General features: G+C 42.8%; 1 protein-coding gene across 3 annotated transcripts in view; it reads left to right on the top strand.

Annotated features, from left to right (window-relative positions):
- The window catches only part of ARL14EPL (ARF like GTPase 14 effector protein like), a 99,344-nt gene that overhangs the window by 46,548 nt on the left and 29,067 nt on the right, over window positions 1-23,729 (top strand). For all 3 annotated transcript variants that reach the window (XM_085640769.1, XM_085640768.1, XM_085640770.1), the window contains exon 2: window positions 18,212-18,334. In XM_085640769.1, the coding sequence (XP_085496895.1) occupies window positions 18,221-18,334 (114 nt within the window). In that variant the 5' untranslated portion in view covers window positions 18,212-18,220. The remainder of the gene's footprint in view (window positions 1-18,211; window positions 18,335-23,729) is intronic.

Here is a 23,729-nt window from a genome sequence, read left to right on the forward strand (position 1 = left end):
TAATCCATATACTTCATTTTCTAGATCAGTTCCTGTTCTTTTGGGAAGTCCCTCCTTGTTAGGGTAGCAGACTTTAAGCAAAACCAAGTTCAGGTTTCCCCATACCCAGTTGTCTTGATAAACTGCGGAATTTGAATCTAGGGAATTAATCAAACTAAACCATGCTCCACAGGAGCCATTGTGTGTGAACGGATATGGAAAGAGGGGCAAAACTCCCTTATAGTTCTGATAAGGAGGGAGTCTGCCACATATCCAACAATTTGTAGCATTGCTGGTCTGATGGGAATGATGTAACATACTAATAAATGTGTTGTTGCGTAGCGCAAATCTATAAGACAACTCATGCGGAGGTAATTCGCTAAAAGAATGTTCAGCAGTAACATTGTAAGCACATTTAGAAATAGGGTAATACATATGCAACAATATACTAGAAATGAGGATCAGAAGACTTAGAAAAAACAAAATTAATAATGTTACTGTGCAGTGACTACGAAGTGATTTACAATACGCATGCTTTTTAAGCTGCATCTGTTGATTTCTTTCTCTATTCCGGTCTAGAGGATACATGTCAGAGACAAATTCAACCGATTCACCTTGGAGAGGACTTAAACAATCAAATTGTCTGACTTACTAGACCTTAATTTTAGTTTATAAAGTTCAGTTTTCATGGGTTCAACCAAGGGGAGCTTTGAATCAGTCTGTGAAGGGATACAAGGCTGATTGTTCACATCGGTCGGTAGTCCATAAAATTTCTTGATATGACTCGAGTGCAACCACCCTTTACGTCCCTCGATCTTCACGGCTGTCCTTGTTACTAGTAGAACAAGTTTTGGCGATTTCCACCTAGGCTCCAGTTGGGTCTTCCGGTCGAAATTCCGTACTAGGACCAGATCACCTGGAACCACGTCATGGGGCTTCACCTCAGTGTTATCGGGAAAAGCTGCGGCTACCTGTGAACGACAAGATTGTAGTGCAGACATCAAGGAAGCTAGGTAATCTGTCAGCATATTACAGTCAACATCAGTGATTTTGCGAGGTATAGGCGTCCCCCACATATTTGGTGGTCTACCGAAGATCACCTCGTACGGGGATAGCCCTGTTCGAGAATGTGCTACCATTCTCATGTAAAAGAGTGCAACTGGTAAAGCTACTATCCAATCGACACCTTTTTCTCTACATATTTTGGACAATCTAATTTTCAGAGTTTGATTGTGGCGTTCCACGAGACCTGCGGCCTCAGGATGTCGGACACAGTGGAATTTCCATTGGTAGCCTAACAAAAGTGAAACGTGTTTCATTAATTCGGATGAGAATGGCTGGCCGTTATCTGAGTATACAACACGTGGCAAACCATATCGTCGGAAGAATTCTCGCACTAGCTGTTTGGCAGTAGTCGGGGCAGTGTAATCTGAAACCGGGTAGGCTTCTGTCCAACGGGAAAGAGCACAGACAACTACGAGAACATATTTGAATCCTCGACATCGTTCCATCTGGATATAATCCATCTGGAGGACTTCAAAAGCATGATCGGGAGGTTGAAATCCACCCTGCTCTACGGGGATGCTTTTACCTGGATTAAACTGACAACATATCATACAGGTACGTACTTTCTGTTTGGCTGCTGCTCGCAAGTGTTTGTTGAACCAAATGTGTTGAATACTGTCTAGCATAGCTTTTTCTCCTAGGTGCGCTGGACTGTGTATTGTGTTAATGATGACTTGAACCATGGAATCGGGAAGAAACCATATAGATTTTTCCTTCGTCATCCATCCTTGATCCGTTTGGATCCCTCCTAATTCAGTCCATTTCTTTATTTCTTCTGGTGTAGCGTGTGTCTGTATGTCAATTATATCAAGGGCGGGATCCTTAACTGTCATGCAATGTGTTGGTGTCGGAACTATTGTCTTTGTCGCGTCAGTTGTATGAGTCTGGTTCTGAGCAGTCTGTTTAGCCTTTCTGTCAGCTAGGTCATTACCCTGAGAAATGATATCGGTAACTTTTGTATGAGCTTTGCATTTCATAATCGATATTGCAGTAGGTAAATGAATCGCATCTAATAGGGCTTGAATGAGGGGTCCGTGTTGGATGTGGGCACCATGAGAAGTTAGATAACCTCTCTCTCGCCACAGCACGCCGAAGTCATGGACGACTCCGAATGCATAACGTGAATCTGTGTATATGTTAACTTTCTTATTTTTGGCTTGAATACAGGCTTGTGTCAGAGCGATGAGCTCTGCTGCTTGAGCTGACAAAATGTTAATACAATTTGTTTCAATGACTTCAGTGTCTGTTGTGACTGCGTAAGCGGCCACTAACTCTCCTGTACTTGTTCTCATACATGAACCTTCTACATACAATGTCAAGTCTGGATCTGATAAAGGGATATCTGTCAAGTCTTGTCTGGGTTTTGTCGTGATAGTAATGACTTCAATACAATCATGTGCTAATGGATCTGTAACATCTGTGACGGGGTGTTACCCTGCCAGGTACTCTCAAATTTCAATACTCTATTCTTAACTTGCGGCAGAGAATTTTCAACTAATTTTGTCACAAACAAATGTGGATATGACTCGCTACTTGCTTTTATGCCACTATTTATTTATACCAAAACATTTTTCAAATCGGGAATAGAAATCACTAGTGTCTTCATCTTGCTTTTGTTTACAGGCTGAGATTGCACCCCAGTCCTCCTTTTTCGTAGTTAATAAACGTGGCAGTACCTGCACTAGTAATCCTGGTAGTGCTGTAGTCTTTTCCCCAAGCCCTGCTCCTGCAGCTCGGGCCTTTTCTTCGTTTTCTAATGCTGTCCAATCTATCTTTTGGTCTCCCACCTCCCATTCCTTTTCTTTGAGTTTTTCATAAACACCGGCGGGTAGTAGGACTTTTAATATTTTCATAATGTCGGGGTAGGTATACTCTCCCATGAGTAGCATGTCTTTTATCTCACGGTGGAAACCTGCTGGATCCTTGTCATGGCTGGGTACTACTTTCTTCATTTCTAATAATTCGATTTTAGTTATAGGCGTGTACACAAACACGCGTGTAAAGTTATTACCTTCACCTCTGATTGGGTGTACTTCGCGTAACGGATTCAGTCTATCTATGTGATACATTTTTCTTCCCATAGTGGGAACTGGAACGTGCTCTGGGCACACGAAAGTTATATACTGGTTTCGAAATTCTAGAATTTCTTTAATCAAATCAGTACCTGAACCTCTCCATTTATTCGTGAGTAATTCGGTCAATATGTCAGGTAAGGGTCCAGGATCGGAGTGTTGGCTTTTATATAATATAAGGAGGTGTTGAATCATGTATATACTAGCTGAACGCTGTTCGTCTGGGGCGAGATTCAGAAACGTGTGTGCTAGTGCATCATCACTGTATTTGTTGGGACTGTCAGCCCATTGTACTGCTGACCTGGCTAATTCTTGTTCATCCATGGAATTGAGCATATGGTACCCCCTTCGATCTCGGAGTAATTTATCAGCGGCTTGAAATAGGTGTTCAGGGGACCTTGTATTTAACATAGGGGTTTGAAAATGTCTATTACATTCTGGACGTATCGGACATATCGGATCATTGAAGCCTCTAGTATTATTATGGGGTCTTCCTCTACCTACGTAAGCTATCGTTTCTATTTGTTCTGATTCTTGCTCCTCCTCTCCCTCTGATTCAATTCTGTCTGCTTCTCGTCTTTCTTTATGTATTCGTTCTACTTCTTTGCGGATCTTTCGGCACATAACTACTATGCATGACTGTTTATCATGTTTCTCTTCTGATATGTTCTGACCCCATTTGGCAAGTTTTTGCATGGTATCATGATCTGCCCCAGGCCTGTCTTGGTTCCTGATCACGCAGTTTATGAAAAAACGTAGTAGTTGTCTTTGTACATCCACTTTCTGGTACTCCATAGCTTCGTTAATACTTTCTGGGCCTCGCCCTGTTTGGACAAAGTGATATATATTGTCTAGGTGCTCAACCATTCCTGGTATCGTCATTAAATACAATGTAGCCCGTCTTATACGTAGTGATGATATTAGCAATCTGTCCTGTTTACCTGGCACTGGATCGTATCTACAATCCACAAGATGTTCTCTAAACATGTCGGATGTCACTAGATGGGGTGTACGTTGAAGTGCTAAATCTCTAAGGGTCTGTTTATTTCGTGGTGGTGTGGCAAACATGTCTGTCGTACCTCCTGTAGCACCGTCTGAGGTGCTGGGCAAGAAAGGATTTGTTGGACGTAAGATAGAAATTGTAGATGCGGGAAAAACAGTAGAAACGGACGGACCTGTTGGAACTAGTGCAGGAGTTTGTTGCTGCGGGGATACAGACGGATGCTCTTGGGGTTGAACACCATCGGCAAGCGGTGTGTGTGGTATGGTATTAGCATACTCGGGAGCTACGTCATCTAAATAGGAGGAAAGGAAGACGTCCTTTGCTGTTTTAGGATGTGCTTTTGTCGGGAGCAATGGAGGAGTCAAGTCTTTTGGTATTTCCGGGGTAGCCTTAGGTAATCCTTCGGCCAGAAGAGGATACATACCATTCATAAGAGTGTTTCTTTGTCTATCTACTTGTTCCGATTTAACTCGGGTACCTTCCTCTATTAATAAATGTTCTCGGGTTTTATTCGAATTCTCCCTACCTTTCTCTTCCTGTCTGAGCGCCTTTTCTGTACGTCTATATGATTCTTTACGCCATAATTCAATGGCATCTTTCTGTGACTGTCTGGCTTTCTTTTTCCATAATTCTTCTTCTACTCTCATGATGCAGTCTGCATCCCAGGTCCCCGCTGCGGGCCATCTCTGACTCTCTGGTAAATCCTTGGTGTAGTCCACCCATAAATCAAGAAATAATACGGCATCTAGGCCATGTTTATGATACATAAAATATCCTGGAGTGTCCCTAGGTGGAATGGGAACAGCTTCTTCGAGTACCCCTGTTCTAGTTTTGATCTGTCTTAATTTCGAAAAGAGCGGCATTTTTAGATCTGGTTACTTAATCTTAAACAACCTTAATACAAATAAACACAATAATGAACAGTCATTCATACCACAATGTATAGAACGTATTTAACATTTAACATTTGACAGTTTAACGAACGATGATAACTAATAAGAAACTAGTTACTGACATAATACTAACACTAAATAATACTTAATTATATGCAAGACATACTAGATATACTGCTAAACAGTACAGATACACTGCTGAAACAGTGCAGACCGGATTTGTGTACCCAAACCCGTCTTGACCGGCACAGACTATGTGCACGTTTAAATGCCTCCCCGGCAATGGTACTCACCGGGTAGCTCGGAACGGAAGGCCTCGGAACTGAACTGAAACTGGACCGGACTGGACTCGACTCGACTGGACTCGGAACTTCGGAACCTGGTGGGCCTCTGTATACCTCGGATCTTGCTCTCTCAGCTAGGCTCTGGTCGGGATACTTCGCACTTCTCACCGCCTCGTCTGGGTGTTGATCGCAGCCTCAGTCACCTCCGCTTGGCCGGAGGGAGATACAGGAAATCCTGCGGGTACGCGTTTTTGTCCGTTCAGCTGTGGCAGGAGACCGGGCCTGCAACGCACCTCCGGCGCGTGAGATGAGAAAGTGTCCCTGTTCGGGCGCCAATTTCTGTGGTAAATATTTCATTACCGGTACTATTTTTTATGCGGTAAAGTCTAGTAAGAATAACTCAGTAAATATAAGAGGCAGAATCCGTGGTATTAGAGGTTCTAAAAGGCTTTATTCCTCTACAAAGGAAATACAATTCGAATTGCAGGCTTCACACTCCATCACCATGAGGGTTCAGGAAGGAAGGCAATACATTATTGACAAGTAATGGTATTTATATGGAAAGCATTACATTAAGACAGATGCAAGAGGCGTAACAGCTGATAATACAGATATAATACACATACGTAATAAAAAAAGGCGTAAACATAGGTGTAACTAAATACGTCATTTAAACATGATGTCACAAGTGGGTGGATCCATGAGAGAATCCTGCAATGTCAGCAGAAATACTTGGCAGAGATGCGCGCGCAGCCGCATGACGTGTGATTGACGTGCAACTAGAGGGTGAAGGGGACTTTGACATTTAGCTCTACATGTGGAGACAGAAGTCTGGGGGGTCATGTCAACCTAATCCCAAATCATATCTGATATCTTATGTTTAAAGAACTGTATTATCCAAAAGGAAAGGTCTCTAGGATGAAATCTATTCTATACTGACTGTTAGTGCGTGTACAAGCGTCTAAGTGTCTACATGAGATGCGAGGGGGCAGGAATCTTCCATGGTAACAGGGGCTATGAATTACTTGCATGAGGACAGTGAGGCCTGGCCCTTTGCACGGTAGCTGGAAGAATGTTTACCTAAACTACTAGACAGGAATGCATCGGATGAGGAGCGGAGTAGATAATCTTGAAGGTGAAATACAGTTTTTGGCAGGCAACAGGCTGGATCAGGCACCGTTAGCCGCGCAGGGAGTAGGACAAAGTTCATGGATACAGATGCATGCTCGGACTGGAGCTTTCAGAGACAGAAGGCAGGAAAAGGCTTGATGGCAGAATTCAGGGCCTACTCGCCTGAATCTGTGAAATGTGGAAAGTGAACCACATAAAGTCGGTGGCCTTTCATACTTAGGAATGGAATATCTGACCCATTCATGGCGGATCTAAAAGAGGACATGTTGACGGTGGACGCACATGTATTTGCGTCTTCATAACTAGAACTGGAGGGAACATACATGTACTTACATGGAGCCGTTGGGGTCTACGATAGGGGACATAACTGATCACAAAATTCATATTTCCTCAGGTTTCTTTTGTCAGGTTGAAATGGCAGTTTAAGACTGTACAACAGACTGCAGTGGCAGGCCTGAGACCTGTTTTACTGCTGCTGCCCACTACTGGCATTTGAATTTACAGGCCCTAGGAATAGGTAGTACCATTTACTAGGGATTTATACGTAAATTAAATGTGCCAATTAGGTGTACACCAGCACTTTAGCTTTGATTAGCAGGGTTAAAATGCACATAGTCCTAAAGCTAACAAAAACAAGTTCAGGAAAGTTAGGAAGTGAAGGCAAAAAGATTGGGGGAATACCATGCCAAGGATGTCCAACGGGTCTGGACCTAGAAAGGACCTGGACTTTAGGAAGGAGTTGTGGGCAGCAGCCTTACCCATCCTCATTCCCCTCTCTATCACTCCCCTCCTGCCTCCCTCCCAATATGCAAAGGGATTTCTAAAAGCACACACACATTTACCTGCACTTTGCAGGTGTTTAGTAAAACTATGCATATGTGTACCCTTCATTCTGCTGGAAAGGTAAAAGAAAATTTAGATTTCAGTCAGTATTCCTGGGTCTGCATGTTTTTCCCTATTCGGGGGAAATAACTTTGAGTCCCTGGATTTAGGGGCAGAGACCTCAATCTGCAATCTCCTGTGAATAGTCTGGTCAGAAGTGCCCCATTTCAACTGAGCCTACTGTTCAGCATTAAACCTTTCATCCTAGAACAAGGCATCAAGACCGTAGTTCATTCTTTAGTCCTTTCATTCTTCAGTTCTTTCTTTGGCTCTTCTTTAGTTCATTCTTTCATCCTAGAACAAGGCATCAAGCCCGCTGTTCATTCTTTAGTTGTTTCATTGTTTAGTTCTTCTTTAGTTCATTCTTTCATTAAACCTTTCATCCTAGAACAAGGCATCAAGACCGTAGTTCATTCTTTAGTTCTTTCTTTAGTTCATTCTTTCTTTAGTTCATTCTTTCCTAAGTTCTTTCATTCTTTAGTTCTTTCTGGCCTACTGAAAGTGCACTTGATCCCCGTTGAAGGCTGCACTTCATCATGCATTGGCACATTCGAGCAAATACTTTGATCATATTACTCCTAATAATCTTTGGCCACTTTAGTGGCTACTCAGCCTATATAAAACAGTAATTTATAGGTGCACACCTCACTTTCTGGCAAAAAGTTAAGAATCTCATGAGGTCACGGCTCTCTCAAATGCTAAACCTCTCCTTCTGAAACCTCTGGCATTCAGAAAATACCATACACTAACTCAGGTTTTCTCTAGCAGTGCTTCTAAAACCACTTTGTATCTGATAAGTCGAATTCTTTAACAGATTAGTTTTATAGCGCATGAAATTGAAAGAGCGATATTTATCAAGCAGCTGTAATCTTGGTTCACTTATATGTATTTTGGGGCTCCTATGCAACAAAGTGTCTTTGTTATGCGCTTCAGTGGAGGTTCCTGCATAAGGGTCATTCTCCTCTTCTCCCTCCCCCCCCCCCCCCACCTCCCGGAACACAGAAAAGCTTGAGAAATAAAATTGTAATCAAATGATTTTATGACCATTTTTATTTTTCACTCTACCAGCCGAACAAGTGAGGGTGGGTTGGTGTCAGTATACCACTGCTGCTGATTGGCAGCAGTGAGGTATGGCCACTTCAGTTTGAAGTCCGTATGTGTTTGGTTGATTATACTGCGATGGCTAGCCTGTGGAAATGTGCTTTTTAATGAGCACACCGGTACAGGGGTCACCCTTCTCTGTCCACGACAAATGCCGAATCGGGGAAAAAACTCCTTTAGGAACACCTTTGCTGTAGTAAGAGCTGTATTATCTTTCGTAGTGTATGCCTCCACCCATTTACTAAAGGCACAAACCACTACCAAGACATACATCAGGTTGTTTCAGCGCTCAAGCTGGGTGTAATCCATTTACAGGACCTCAAAAGGTGTAGTCGGTATTGCAAACCCTCCTGTTGGAGTTCGTGTTCCCTTTCCAGGATTATACTGGAGACAGATCAGACAGGACTGGACTAATTTCTTAGCCATATCGACAATTTCTGGATTATCCCAAACTTGCATAAGCTGCTTTATTGAGGATGCTCCAACATGTGCCAAGTGAATCATGGGGTGTAAATAGGCTGTAGGTAACTTCCATTTTGTCATTTCTTTATTCCTCTAACAGCCCTCATCATCCAATGCTCCCTCCTTGGACCATTGGTCTAATTCATCAACGGAGGCAGATTGTTGCATGTCCAGGACCTCTTGCCAGGCATCATGCCAATGTTCAGCCTGTGATTTAACTACATACATAGATGTGGTACTTCGCTGCATTGCAGTTTCTCGAGCTGTGTAATCCGCAAAGGCATTGCCTGCTCTATTTTATCGGTCACTTTCTTGTGTGCACTACATTTAACAATCGCCACTTTCTTAGTCTAGGTCAAGGCAGTAAGAAGATTATGTACTAATTCCCCATGGACTATTTGTGTCCCACGTGAAGGAAGAAAGCCTCTTTCTTTCCAATGCTGCCCAAAGTTTGAGCCACGCTGAAGGCGTATTGGCCATCAGTGTAAATGTTAACAAGCAACTCTGTACTAAGCTTACATGCTCTTGTCAGTGCTATCAACTCAGCTGCATGAGCTGACTTCTGTGGGATACAAGCTGTCTCAACTACTATCTGAAGTGTTGTAATTGCAGAAGCAGCAGATGTAGTGCCATCAGGCAGTTTCAGGCAGGATCCATCAACTTCCCCATCAACATGACCCTTTGTGTGTTTTTCAGTAAGGGATATACAATCATGTAGCTCTTGTGACTGAGACTGGGTAGCTGGAAGTGGCCATAATGTAGCAGGATTCAGTCAAACATCTTTTCAACGTGATATGAGGGGCCAAAAGTGTCAATTCATATCCTGTCAAGCGAGCACTAGTCAGATGCTGTGTCTTTGTTTGATTTAGCAAGGCATCGACTCAATAAGGTACTAACACAATCTATGTGACAAGACTATTCCCTCACTCTGACGTATGGACACAGCTGCTGCCGCTACCGCTCAAACAACCAGGCAGCACGCGGGCAACTGGATCAAGGACGGCTGAGAAATATGCACAAGGACGTTGTTTATCACCGTGTGTCTGTGTTAAAACCGAGAGAGCACAACCTTCCCTCTCATGTACGTAGAGTGTGAAGGTCTTACTGTAGTCTGGAGTTCCTATTACTGGTGCAGAGCAAAGAGCTTGACGTAGCTGTTGGAAAGCATTCTGGCATTCAGTAGTCCAAGGGAGAGGCATCGGAGTGTCTTTAGTCAAAAGAGCCAACAAGGGTTTAATAATGTACGAAAAGCTAGGGATCCACTGCCTACAAAAAGAAGCAAGTCCAATCAGTGCACGAACATCCTTCACAGGAGTATCTAAAATGGTCTGAAAGCAATCTGGTGTGAGTGCACGTCCCTCCTTAGACAGGAGGTGCCCTAAATGGGTAACCTGTCTACAAAATTGCAATTTCTTCCGAGAGACTTTGTGATGATGAGGCAAGAAATGATAACCATGACCCTGTCCCTTCTTTACACTGTTCAGGGGTATCGGCAGCCAGCAAGATGTCATTGACATATTGAATAAGAGTCACCCCTTCTGGCACAGGAAAGGTATCAAGCTGCCTTTTCAATTCTTGACTATAAATGCTAGGACTCTCTGTATACCCTTGTGGAGCTCTACAGAATCCGGTTCCTGCTTAAGGGCAGCGGCACATCATTCTCCTCTTCTCCCCCCCCCCCCCCCCCCCCCGGAGCACAGAAAGCTTGAGAAATGAAATGGTAATAAAATGATTTTATTACCATTTTTATTTTTCACTCTACCAGCCAAATGAGTGAGGGCGGGGTGGGGTCCATATGCCACTGCTGCTGATTGGCAGCAGTGAGGTATGGCCACTTCAGTTTGAAGTCTGTATGTGTGTTTGGTTGATTAGACTGTGATGGCTAGCCTGTGGAAATGTGCTTTTTAATGAGCACACAAGTGCAGGGGTCACCGGCAGGGGTCACCCTTCTCTGTCCACGGGTCCGTAGACCAACAAAATAGAGATTGACACTGAAGCTGGAATTCAAATAACAAGTTTGTTAATCACTCATGAGTGGGACTACGTCCACACAGCACTCTCGTGCTGCCTGAGGAGGTACATTGAATACACAGACCATGGTGCTTATATGCAGAGTCTGTTGCAGAGTAAGCATGTAGTTAAAAATCGAAGGTACAAGCATACACAGGAATAACTACTGACCAACATGGGCAGATGAGAGATCACTTAGTCAGCAAAGTGGGAGGGGGAACAGAACTGTTTACATCAGCAGACAACAGTTGACCATTATATGTTTAGACGGGTGCATTCTAGCAGCTAGAGGCCTTTTCTCAGCATGTACATTGCTTTGGCTCAGTACAGAAGGAGTTAACTAAAGCTGATGACTCAAGCAGAATAGAAAGGCAAGCAACAGTGAAGACCGAAGAATTACATAGCTAACCAAATGGATGCCACAAACAAGATGGCTTTAGCTTATGCCAATGGAAATTATTTCAGATTTCCACAAGCCCAGTATTTGCAATTCAAACATCTCCAACCCAGCTGTCTTAGACAGCTGGGTGGAGAGCAGGCACAGGCCTCCAGTACCTCTACAAGTGCTGAAACCGCCCGCTCCAGCCAATCCTGGTGCTTCACTCATCCTGCTTAACATTAACAGCATGAGGGCAGCATCTGTATTGCATATGGGAGTTGACTGTGGAACCTCATGCTCAGAGCCAGGGACTGGAGGACATCTAGGATGTGCTGGGACATGCTGCAAGCTTCTACGGTAAGTTCATATTTTAAACATTTAATTTTTACTGTTAAGTGTTCTTTAAAATTTGTATTTAAATAATATAATGTGACTGGGGCTCACTTAAGTTCTGCTCGTATTGCCCCCCTCCACCATTTTTGCATGTCACCAATCGCCACTAATCCACAAGTCTATACCAAACAAATCTGTGGCCATCACTCAGTGGCCCTGGATTCCATTTTAATTAATTTAAATATATCCCTACTAGAGTTTGGGAGGAGCATTTAAATTAGTTTACAGGTCTCCATATTCCATACGCTTAGGGTAAAGTGTATAGTTTGATTCTATTTCACCACACCCTATAAGGAGACTCACCTATCCTATTCTTTGGGTACCAGAGTCCCCAGCTCCATAAACTTCGATCTTGCACACACCCTGACATTTAACCCCTTTAGTGCATAGTACGTGACCTTCATGTTCTCTGCAGAGTCACTGTAGTGTGGAGTGCCTTCTCGGAGCAGGAATGTATTCTATTGGACGACAAGTGATGGCCTCACTAAGGGAGGTGCCCCTCAGCATGGCCAAGGCTATGCTCACTACCTAGAGACAAATGTTATAATTCGGTTTATCCCAAATCTGCCCATTTCATAGGGCAGAACACTTGCTAGAAACCAGAGAGTGGATTTAAAAAACAAAATGGGTGGGTGGTCAGCCAATCCTGGCATAGGGCCACCCATTCAGCTCTGTGCCATAGACAGTCTTTCTGAACACTGGCTGCAAGGGGGAACACAATCTACCAACACGGATGAGGGAAGGGCAGAGAGCCTACTGAAAACCAAGGAAGGGATTTTAAAAAGAGTGCAGGGAGTGGATGCCCTCTCCTGGAATTGGGGCAATCCTAGCAACTTTTCCATGTATGGGTACAAACCAGTCTTTTTGGTCCCACTTTCCATTAGGATGGCTGCACCTTTTGGGTCAGGGGAGAGTTGACACTCTGGGAACCGTACCAATTCTGGGCATTACTGAAAAGTAGAGATCCAGGGGGGCAGCTAAAGTGATGTGGCTTGTATTATTTACATTTTCTGAAAGTCTGGTCAAAAACGTGATTCTTTTAGCCTGGAGTTTCGATATGAGACCAGTGTTGATACAGCTTGCCCTCAAGCAACAATAACTCGGATCTCTCGATGGATGACCTTTGCATTTATACCAAGACATATTAAATACCTAGACAACCCCCTTCCAGCCATTTGTAACTGACAAATTAATTATTTAATTTATAATACAAGTGTTTAGGCTGTGGAAACATGAAAGAGTATTTAGTGGAAAATTCTATAAGTGGCTGTCATGCAGTAATCTGGTGCATGCCAATGTTAATCTTTTACCAAGCAAGGAAGAGGGAGGGACTAGGAGCTAGTTGAGGTCCAGTACCCATGCTCCAAGTAGTAATATTAATCCAAGATTTGGGTTACTGTTATTTTGAGACATGACTAGTGTCCTGAAAAAAGGTAAGTAGAGAAATTAGTTTCTAGGTTCTATTTTCTCAAAATGAAACAGTCACAAGTTGTGTCTCTTGTTGCCCTCACACATCCCAGGGGATGTCATGCTTTATCATTGGGCGTTGCTCCTCATAGGGCCGACGCTGCAATGCCCTACGGGTCCCCCAAAGGGTCTCTTTAGTGGAGATTTTTTATTTTGCTGTATGATGAGTGAGGGTATGAGTTTTAAATGGGGTCAGGAAGAGTGAGTGTGTGAGTGAGTATTTTAAAACTGGCTAGGGTATACCAGTGATATTTATTTAATGTGCTGGTTACCCTGTCAGGACCAAAAAAAGCGTAGGTTGTGGTTACTAGTGGGGTAATGATGTACCCTACTAACTAAAAGGTCAAAACGATCCTTGGTGCTTCATCAGGACCAAAAGAGTTATTTGTAAGTGGGAGAGTTAAAATAAGTTACCCCTATTAAAAGAAGGGGTAGAGCTGCCCCCCTTGTGTTTTGTTGAGGATGGCGCCAGCTCGTGGTAACCACTCGTATTCCGACCTAGAAAATTAAGAATGAATAAAAACAACACACAAACGATACATAGACAAACAAAAGAACATAAAAGTGTTCTCATGTGATGAGATAATTGATGGCAGCTCATCTCAACTGTGTACCTGCTTGTCATAAAGTAAAGCAAGCGTTTAAAAAACAATTTTGTTGTGATGTCGTAGGTGCTTGCATTAGTTGCGAGGCACTTTGGCCTTTCATTCACTCTGTGCACATATTCTTATTGTTGTGGTTAAAGTGATGCACTTCTTTAACCCCTTCAGTGCCCATGACGAGCTGGACTCGTCATGGGCTGCGGTGGCGCTGTGCCCATGACGAGTCCAGCTCGTCATGAACCCCACCCACTAATGCAAAGCGCGGCACAGGGCGGGGAAAGGGGCGGGCATGCAAGGGGTTAAGTCACAAGTCTCTGTTTTTAATTATACGCTTGGGTGTTCCTTATCCTTGCTGGCTGAAAAGGGGGCGAAGGGGGCATGGAAGCATAATCAAAAATGTAATTGCTCCATAGTCTTACCTGTTAATATTGTTCAATAGGCTTTATAAGCTATCACATGGCTACCCGCACCATAACGGGCTGTGATTGTCAAATGGAGAAAAGAAGAAGAAACGGAAAGTCTTTTTAGAAACATGCGAGGTACAAAAGTGCCCGGTATTGGCGTGAGCCGTGTAGCCCACTAACTATTCCTGCAGGGGGGGAAAGCATCCTACTTATGTTTTTTTCCGGGTGCGCAAGTCTGCTACACCTACCCTTGACTCTGCATGCCTGAATGTTGACTAGGTGGCTTGCCGGCATCCGTAAACTAGAGTCTCTCCTGTAGCCTGACGTCCGGTTGCCTGGCTTCCACTGGGCGTTTCCCAATTCTATTACGCATGTGTGGGCGCCATTGTTAAGTATAATGTAAGGTTGTGTACCTTATGATGTAGTAATCTTTGATTATGGTGTAATGGAGACCAGGTAGCTCGATCCTATTGCGCGTGTGCGGGCAGCATCTTGAAATGTAGTGCACAGTTCTATGTTATTGGGCACAGGTCTACAGTAGTTATGTAAAAAAAGCAGGCTAATGGTGCGTAGTAGATTTTTCATGATAAGGACTATTCCAGTGATCTAGTCCGGATGAGGGTGTGCCTCAAGTTTTACGGGTAGAGTGCTCATGTCAAGAGAACATATGTGGTGAGGGGGAAGGGAGGCACCTCTCTGTACAAGTCATGTGTATGTTCGCTACCTCGTGGTAATGTGTGGAAAATATGATTTGTTCTTATTTTACTGGATCTGTGTTCCACTCTTGTGGAACAGATGTTGACCTGCATCTTAACGTTAAAATGGTTAGACATGTGTCTAGAGAAGTGCCAAAACTACATTTCATAACGTCCGCGTTGCCAGGCAGGTGATGGACCAAAAGAGTGGGTCATAGTTCGATCCATGGGAGATCCTCATTAAGGGCCTCATGTAGGTAGCATACAAGTTACCACTTCTTAAATACCGAACGTTACCGAATCTGTATTTAAGAAGTGGTAACTCGTATGTAGGTAATGAGTCGGTAATTTTTACCGATTCGTTAAAATTCGGTAATTACCGAATCGGTATTTACCGATTCGGTAATGAGGCATACCTTCCCATTGAGGGGAAGGTATGCCTCATTACCGAATCGGTAAATACCGATTCGGTAATGGGGGGAGAACATGCAAGGGTGGCAGGGTGTCACATTGACACCCTGTTGCACCCCTGATTCGGCCATGTGTGCACATGTGGCACACATACATGCCCTAAGGGCATGTATGTCTGCCACATGTGCACACTTCTAAGCGCTTTTAAATGCTTTTCCTCATCCATACATTATTTACCACCAACTATTAGTTGGTGGTAAATACCGACTCCTAACAACACCAACACAGTCCCCCTACATCTGATTTCTGTATTCGGAATTTACCGAATCGGTAAAATTACAGATTCGGTAATTTTACCGATTCGGTAAATTCCGAATACAGAAATTCACCCCCTACATACCGAAAGCCAAAATACCGGTCGGTAACGGTATAATTACCGAAAATCGGCCGTTACCGACCGGTATTTGGCTACCTACATGAGGCCCTAAGTCCCTTTTTGTGTGTTTGTAAACGATGTACCCATTGTTGTTCTCTTCTGACTAGGGCTGTGATGCTCCAAGTTGGATTTGCCTCTATGATTGTCCATCTGATGTCATCTGCAGTGTGTTTCTTTTCAATGAAGTGGTTACACATTCTGGTTGCGACTCGTCCGCATCGAATTGTATTCTTGTGTTCCCCTATTCGGACTTTGGCCGGTCTAATGGTCATCCCTATGTACGTAAGTTCACAAGGGCACGAAATAAGGTACACACAATTCTTAGTGTTGCAATTTGTGTGTTGTCTCTGTTGCCAGGTGAATTCGCCCAGTTCCAGTGTCTTAGTGTGTTTTGTAGATGCGCAGGTACTGCATGTACTGCATGGGTAGTGTCCCGTTACGGGAGGTAGGTTCCACAGGGTGTTCTGTCCTGGGTTCCTGCGAGGATGTGGTCTTGTATGTACCAGTTGGTCTCTTAGCATTGCCCAGGTTTGCTTTCAAGAGGCCCACCAACCTATGTTCAGATTATCTGTGTTCAGGATCCTCCAATATCCAATTATAATCTTGTTAGACAGCGGAGTGAAGGTGGTAACACAGGTCATCACATCCTCTTTTGTTCGTATGTTGTTTTCCAGGAGGCCCTCACGTTTGTTATTGCGTACTCTCTTCTTGGCTTTCTTTATCACACCGGTAGCATAGTTTCTGGTTTCCAAGTTGGCTGTTAGTGTCGCTGCTTGGGAACTGTAGTCCGTGACAAGCGAGTACACAGTTTAGATGAGATGCCAACAATTATCTCATCACATGGCATCAGATAATAACACTTTTATGTTCTTTTGTTATTCTATGTATTGTTTGTGTCTTTCTTTTTATTCGTTCTCAATTTTCTAGGTCGGAATAAGAGTGATTACCACGAGCTGGCGCCACCCTCAACAAAACACTAGGAAGACCGCTCTACCACTTATTTCAATAGGGATAACTTATTCTGACTCCCTCACTTACAATTAACTCTTTTGGTCCTGATGAAGCGCTATAGATCGTTTTGACAACTATAAGGCTCGAAACATCTTGACCTTTTAGTTAATAGGGTACATTATTACCCCACTAGTAACAACAACCTACATTTTATATTTATATATATATATATATATATATATATATATATATATATATATATATATATATATATATATATATAATTTTTTTTTTTTTTTTTTTTTTTTTTTTTATCCTGACAGGGGAACAAACACATTAAATAAATATTAGTGATATCCCCTAACCAGTTTCAAATACTCACTTACATACACGTCCTTCACAACCTCTTTTAAGACTCACACCCTCACTCATCATAAAGCGAAATTAAAAGATTCCTGCTAAAGAGACCCTTTGGGGGACCCGTAGGGCATTGCAGCACCGGCCCTACGCGGAGCACCACCCACTGATGAAGCATGACCTCCCCTGGGATGTGTGAGTGCAACAAGAGACACAACTTGTGACTGTCTCATGTTGAGAAAATAGAACCTAGAAACTCATTTCTTCACTTACCTTCTTTCAGGACACTAGTCATGTCTCAATAGGAACAATGTTCATCTTTGACATGATGCTGAGCATGGCGAATGTATACGCATGGTTGTCAGAGGGGTCTATGGATTGGCCTATATAAGTTGCTTTGGGTGAGGTTAGAAGGATGCTCCAATCTTGTTGCTTCAGACTTGGTGCAGTGACAATGCATGAGTGATCTAGAAGAGAGTGAGAGAAAGGATAGGACTTATAATTGCTTTCCTTCTCTAATCGAGGTAAATCCTGGTTAGTTTTCCATCCAGTTTTATATAGCGCGAATTAGACCCGAAGATATCCGGTATCAGAGCGCTTTACATGAGCACCAGTTTTGTTACAGATGGACACATTCATTAATTGTTAGGCACGGGGAGATTAAGTGATTTGCCCAGAATCACAGGATATTGAGCATTGTTGCAGCGACTCGAGCCCAGTTCCCCAGCAGTGAGGTTGACTGCTCTAGCCATGAGGCTACATCCTCTCTCCATTGGTTGATGCATAGAGCACTCCATGTCAGATTGCAGATTCGTTAGTGGTGCTGAGGTGAATATCATATGGTTGGGAAGTAAAACCAAGTGTTGAATAGTTCCTGCCAGAGCTTTCTGGCTCATGTTGGAAAGGAGGTCTAGATTTTGGGCCACTACAGATGAGGTCACACCAATGCGAGAGCTTGCTGAACCTGGAAATGACCAGGAGTGGTGCCATTGGCATGCATGAGGCTTGAGATGTAGCAAAATTAACCCTGCACTATAAAGGACTCAATCTGCAAGGCACAGGTTGGTAGATGCATAAATTCCCGAGAAACTGTAAACCATCACTTCCTGAAATTTAGCTTTAAAATTTTTTTTTTAGCAGTTTAGAAAACTTCCCCCCCACTCTGTAAAAATTGTTATTGTAACTTATTTCAGTACGTATTTTTTTTCATACATAACTGTTTTTTTGTTTTCAGTGCTTTGAAATGATTGATGTTTCAGAACAACTGACCACAGGAAGAACTATTGCAGGACAGACACTCATGGATGTAAATGGTTCTCCGAGTAAAGAAGAACTTTCTAAAGTTCAGAAGCAAATGGTAAGATTGCTATCTAGTACATTAATAAATATTTCACCTGCCAGCTGTTAATGACTGTCAAACTCCATGAAAATTGGTTCCAGCAGATGGATCTTTTATAAGTATTTTTATTTGAATTGTTTCATATTTGACAGATACAAATTCAAGCTGTTGCAGAATATCCAATGAAGATGTCAGTTGTGGTATTGGAGTTTGAATGGCTGTTTTGTCATGGAGTTCCATGACAAAAGGAAGGGCAGATGGGCGGTTGGAGGAGACCGGGAAGGACGATAGCAAAGGAGCAGCAGCTTTGTACTCCTGGGTTCATTAAATACCAGGATAAAAGCCACACTATGTGGAAGCATCTTCAATATCGATTTTACAAAGTCTCTTTATATGGATGGTTTCATATTTGACAAATATATTTTAACCTGGTGCAGAATGCAATCATCACTCCTTATTTGTACCGCACTGCTATTCACCTGTGAGGGTATCCAGGTGCTAGGTTGCTGTTTTCAGGTTAAAAGCCAGAGCTTGAGTCTCTTCCTGAATTCCGCCAGAGAGGTTGATGTCCTGAGGGCAGGGGAAGGCTGTTCCAGGACTTTGCGGCGAAGTAGGAGGAGGAACGGCCTCCACTGAGGCTTCTGTGGGTGCATGGTGTTGATGTGAGGAAAGTGGGGCGAAGGTCTCTGGAGGGCTGGTGGAAGTTCAGGCAGTGGTTGATGTATGCTGGTCCTTGGTCGTGGAGGGCTATGTAGAGGTGTGTCATCAGCTTGAATTGCCACCTTTACTGTACAAGGAGCCAGTGGAGGTTTCTGAGGTGGGCGGTGATGTGGGTGCATTTGGGCAGGTTGAGGATGAGTCTGGACACTGAATTCTGTATTGTCTGGAGTCTATTCATGAGTTGTGTGCTGGTACCTGCGTACAGTGCATTGCCATTATCTAACTTGCTGGTGACGGGTTTCTTAGTGCTCATGGGAAGACATTTGAAGATTCTTTGGAGCATGCAAAGATTATGGAATCAGGCAGAGGCGACTGCGTTGATCTGTCATTATATGGGGAGTTTGCTGTCCAGGATGATGTAGAGGTTGCAGGCGTGGTCTGTCAGTGTGGGAGTGAGTCCCAGTTCAGCGGGCCACCAGGTGGCATTCCAGGGGGAGGGATTGTTGCCAAAGATCAGCACTTTGGTCTTGTCAGTGTTGAGCTTTAGACAGTTGGTCTTCATCCAGTCGGTGCCATTCTTCATGCAATTGTGGAAGTTAGTCCGCATGGTGGTGGGGTCTGCTGAGAGCGAGAGGATGAGCTGGATGTTGGCGTATGATATGATGTTGAGATTATGGGTTCTGACTATGTTGGCCGCGGGTATCATCTAGGTTTTGAAGACGGTGGGGCTGAGGGATGATCCTTGAGGTACGCCACAGATAGTGCACTTTGGTTCTAAGGTGAAGGGAGGTGGGTAGATTCTCTGAGTTCATCCCATAAGGAAAGATTCAATTCATCTGAGAATATCCCATGAAGATGTCAGTCTCATCCAAAGCGCAAGATAATTTGCCAACTAGAGCACTTTATATAGAACTAGACATTCTTCTGCACAGGCATCAAGTGTTCAAGGACTCGATATACCAGATGCTTCTGGATTAATTAGCTCTCTTTTAGACTTTAAAGATTATAAATGACACTTGATTATATTGTGCTATGTTGAACTACACACACTTGCTCCAATGGAATTATCTTGAGAAAGCCCTCAGTAGAGCGAGAATTGACGGAGCAGGGCTTTCTATACCTATATCTTCTGCTGTAGTCCTTAAATAACCATGCCATTGGTAGTATGGGCCTTTGTTAATCGATAAGGAGAAGTTGAAAGGCGTAATCCTCTACATCGAAAACCATATAAACGACAATCATTAAAGACTTTTTCATAGTCAAAGAATTTGTGATTTAAAGGGTTTTATTAATCAATTTTTTAGTTTCATTATATATTCAATAAGCATTAGTCTTTTAAGAATCGGGATCAGAAATGGATATAACCCAATCAATATTTCAATATAAGGAAGTATACATTATTTGTAAGCATAACAGTTAATATTGTAATAATACAGCAAGCGTGTTCCATAAAGGAGTTTCACTAATTTAAATTAGGTTGGAATAGAATTCAGGTCTGTTTAGGAACCCAATAAATAGTTCTGACAAGAGAATAAATGCATAGGCATAAAGTCAATTGCACATCAAAGAAAGAAAATATTAAACTGGAAAGCATTTTAAGCTATAAATCAGCAGACATCTAATTAAACCGGTAATAGACTCAAAAGAAATCGCCAATGAAGAGAGATATGGTCTCCAGAAAACCCAGAGATGAATCTACAGGAAATACAAGTGAGAAAAGACCCCTCTACTCTAAGAGCATGCATTAATATAAACACACAATATTGCAATTGGTAATAAGTATTACATTGTTCGTTCACAACATCCAATAGGATTTCAGTAAACCCTTGGGAGTAGGTAAATCCCCAGTTTCTCACATATTCACAATGAGTCACAGACAAAAGTTCATGAAAAGATACTTCATCCACGTTTTGCGGTTCACACATTTCTTCCCATGAGTCTTCCTTACAGTTGCCACCTCTCATCCCAGGGAGAACCTCACTATCAGTTGTCTAATGCAAAACAAATGTCTGCTCCCTAACTAAAAAAAGGCTTTTGAAAAGTTACAGCATCTGCAGCAACGGAGAAAAACATCTAGTGTAGAACAAGAGCTCAACGTGGAAAAAAGGTCCTTTTAATGCTAGTGTATTTGCAGTTAACATGGCATTAGCTGTTAAGCTAACTTAAATCAGCATATTATTATTCATAATGCCTGCTTATATTATTTCTTATACATGCTTATATTTCTTATGTATGTCATTTAACATAGACTTTTGTACTTTCCAGTTAAATGCATTTTGTTTGTAATATGAACAGATTTTCTGTATCGGAATCATTTGCAGACACCCCTAGAAATAGAAACACTAAAGCTAATGGTCAATCCATACATTGGAATGACTAAAACTTAAAGTGAATATTTGCACTAAAATTGATAGAAATATAAAGATGTACTTATCTGAAGAAGCAGCCAATAAAAGTGGAATGCGGTTGTGTGACAAGGATGCATATACTCAGAAGATTACAGAACAGAACTAAATCTTTTGTGATGTTTTATGTTCTTTAAAAGTCTGCCGTAGTTGAAGCGGGAATAAAAGGTATATATGCATAATAATAGTCTCCAGTTTGTAATGAAAGCATTGGCAGTGAGTGGTTGCCACTCGACACATTGCACATTTCTTGCACTTTAACATGAACAAAGATCAATTAAGTGTTGGCAAATCTGTAGAATGTAGACTCTGCCATTTATATTTTTAAATTGCTAAATACCATGGGATTAATAGGCCAGTTTCTCTTGGCAGGACTGTAATGCCCAGGGAGAATACAAGGAAAATGGGCAGTAGACTCAGGGTCTGGATAAGTAACCTCGTGGCCCCCTGTGGATTTGACACAGATAAGTAGACGCAGGGGCCTTCAGGGCCCTTACTTATTACTTGATGGGGAGATTGATATCATTTTGGCTTTGGTCACTAGGAGGTCCACTGATACATCTGAATGTCGTTTGATTAAATTGTTTCATAGCATGATCTGAATCCATTACAGTTGAAACTGAGAGATTTTATTTTAATGGTTTACACGAATGTTAGATGAAGATGAGCTTAATGTGGAAACAGTGAAGGGTAATCCTTTCAGCATTTCTGTGTATTTCTGTTCAAATTTCCTTTTTTAATTCACTTTGAGGACCGTTTTCTTAAGCTTCCTCGTTTCAGTGTTATGCCATAGTGAGACCTGAATCTGGTGATGACTTTTCTGATGGTTTTGCCCTTTGAGACTATGCATACTTGTTAGCCACCATTTCCGGCCTTTATGGTGGCTGTTACTGCTTTCTCATCAGCAAGAAGAGTATGTAAACTCAAAGCCATGTCAGTGAAGCCTCTGTACAACAAGGCCCCGATTATAAGTGCAGGGCTAAATTCTGATCCATGTGCAAGCACGTTTGTACAGGGATTGGCATTACAAGTTGTGTGATAATTATCACATTCTGAGTTTTCCCCCTGATACATTGATGCAAGTCACACCTGCCGAAATGTATCTGGGGGGGGGGGGGGGCGGTTTGGCCTGAAAAACATGTGGAATCTGGTGTGTTGAATACCAATTCTGCATGTTATGCCTTTTTTTAAATTGCACAACTTGTAATAGGGGATAATTAGCACACCTTTTTAAACTCCAATCCCCATGGAATCTGAATTCAAAAGGTGCGATAATGTTCACCTTCCAAGCCAGGCACTCTTAAAGAGGGACGGACAAGTATTTTCCAGACAAACTTATTTTACGATGCGACCAGCGTTTTTACCAAAGGCTTAAGCTCTCCAATTCTACTAGTAAATTCCCTCTGCCCCTTATTTCCCCTCCACCTCATCCTTTTAAAGTTGGGAGAGTATTTTGCAAAAGTTATATTCTAGGATGATATGGTCACTTCAGGATTAAGGATCTGATTAATGACCAATTGTTTATTGGTATTGCTGCTAACAAAAAAGGGAAGGCAGGTCAGTGATGAACCATGACCCATTCGATAGTTCTCTGTCTCAAAATATGTTATTCTCCAGTGAACCAAGACCCTCTGGAAGGTTTCCGAGTGAATTCTACACGGAGAACTGCAGCTATCGCTGCCTTGGCTAGGGGTACTGTTACTAGGCATTGTCAAGCAGCATTAGCCTGCAATGTTGACCTTTACAAGACCTTACAGTCTAGATTCACAATCTAGAAGTGAGGGTGGCTATGCTAGAGCTGTTACGCAGAGCTTCCTAGGTACAGTGGTTGTTTTTTCCTCTGACCTCCCTTTTGAGAGCACTGCAAGGAAATCTTTCAAACATGAGTGATCTGATGGAATGTATCCATCAGAAGAATAAGGTAATTACCTTTTGTAATGCTGTTTCTGAAGGATAATACTCCTATTTCTTGCCAGTGATTTAATTACACTAAGTTCTACTCCCTCGCTTTAATTTATACAGGTGAGGCAGCACTGCCACGAGACCCCACACCAAGCTACCCATGTTACAAACTCCCTCCACCCTCCGAAAATGATAGTTTCCCAGTCCTCCCTACTGACCAGCAGTGAGCAGCAGTGAGCAGCAGCAGCAAGCAGATCCTAGCCGCCATTCACCATTCTCCACGCCTGCGAGCAGTTAGCATCGAGAGCGAGGAGCAGGCGAGCAGACAAGTTTTAGCTGAATGCCCGGAGCCTTTCATCCAGCGCCCTGCTTGCCCACGTTATCCGGCAGCCGGTAGCCGGTTAAAAAAAAAGTGCCGGGTCCCTGGTTTCCAGCCTGCGGGGAGT

This window comes from Triturus cristatus, chromosome 2_1 (assembly GCF_964204655.1).
Source record: "Triturus cristatus chromosome 2_1, aTriCri1.1, whole genome shotgun sequence".
NCBI classification, from domain to species: Eukaryota; Metazoa; Chordata; class Amphibia; order Caudata; family Salamandridae; genus Triturus; species Triturus cristatus.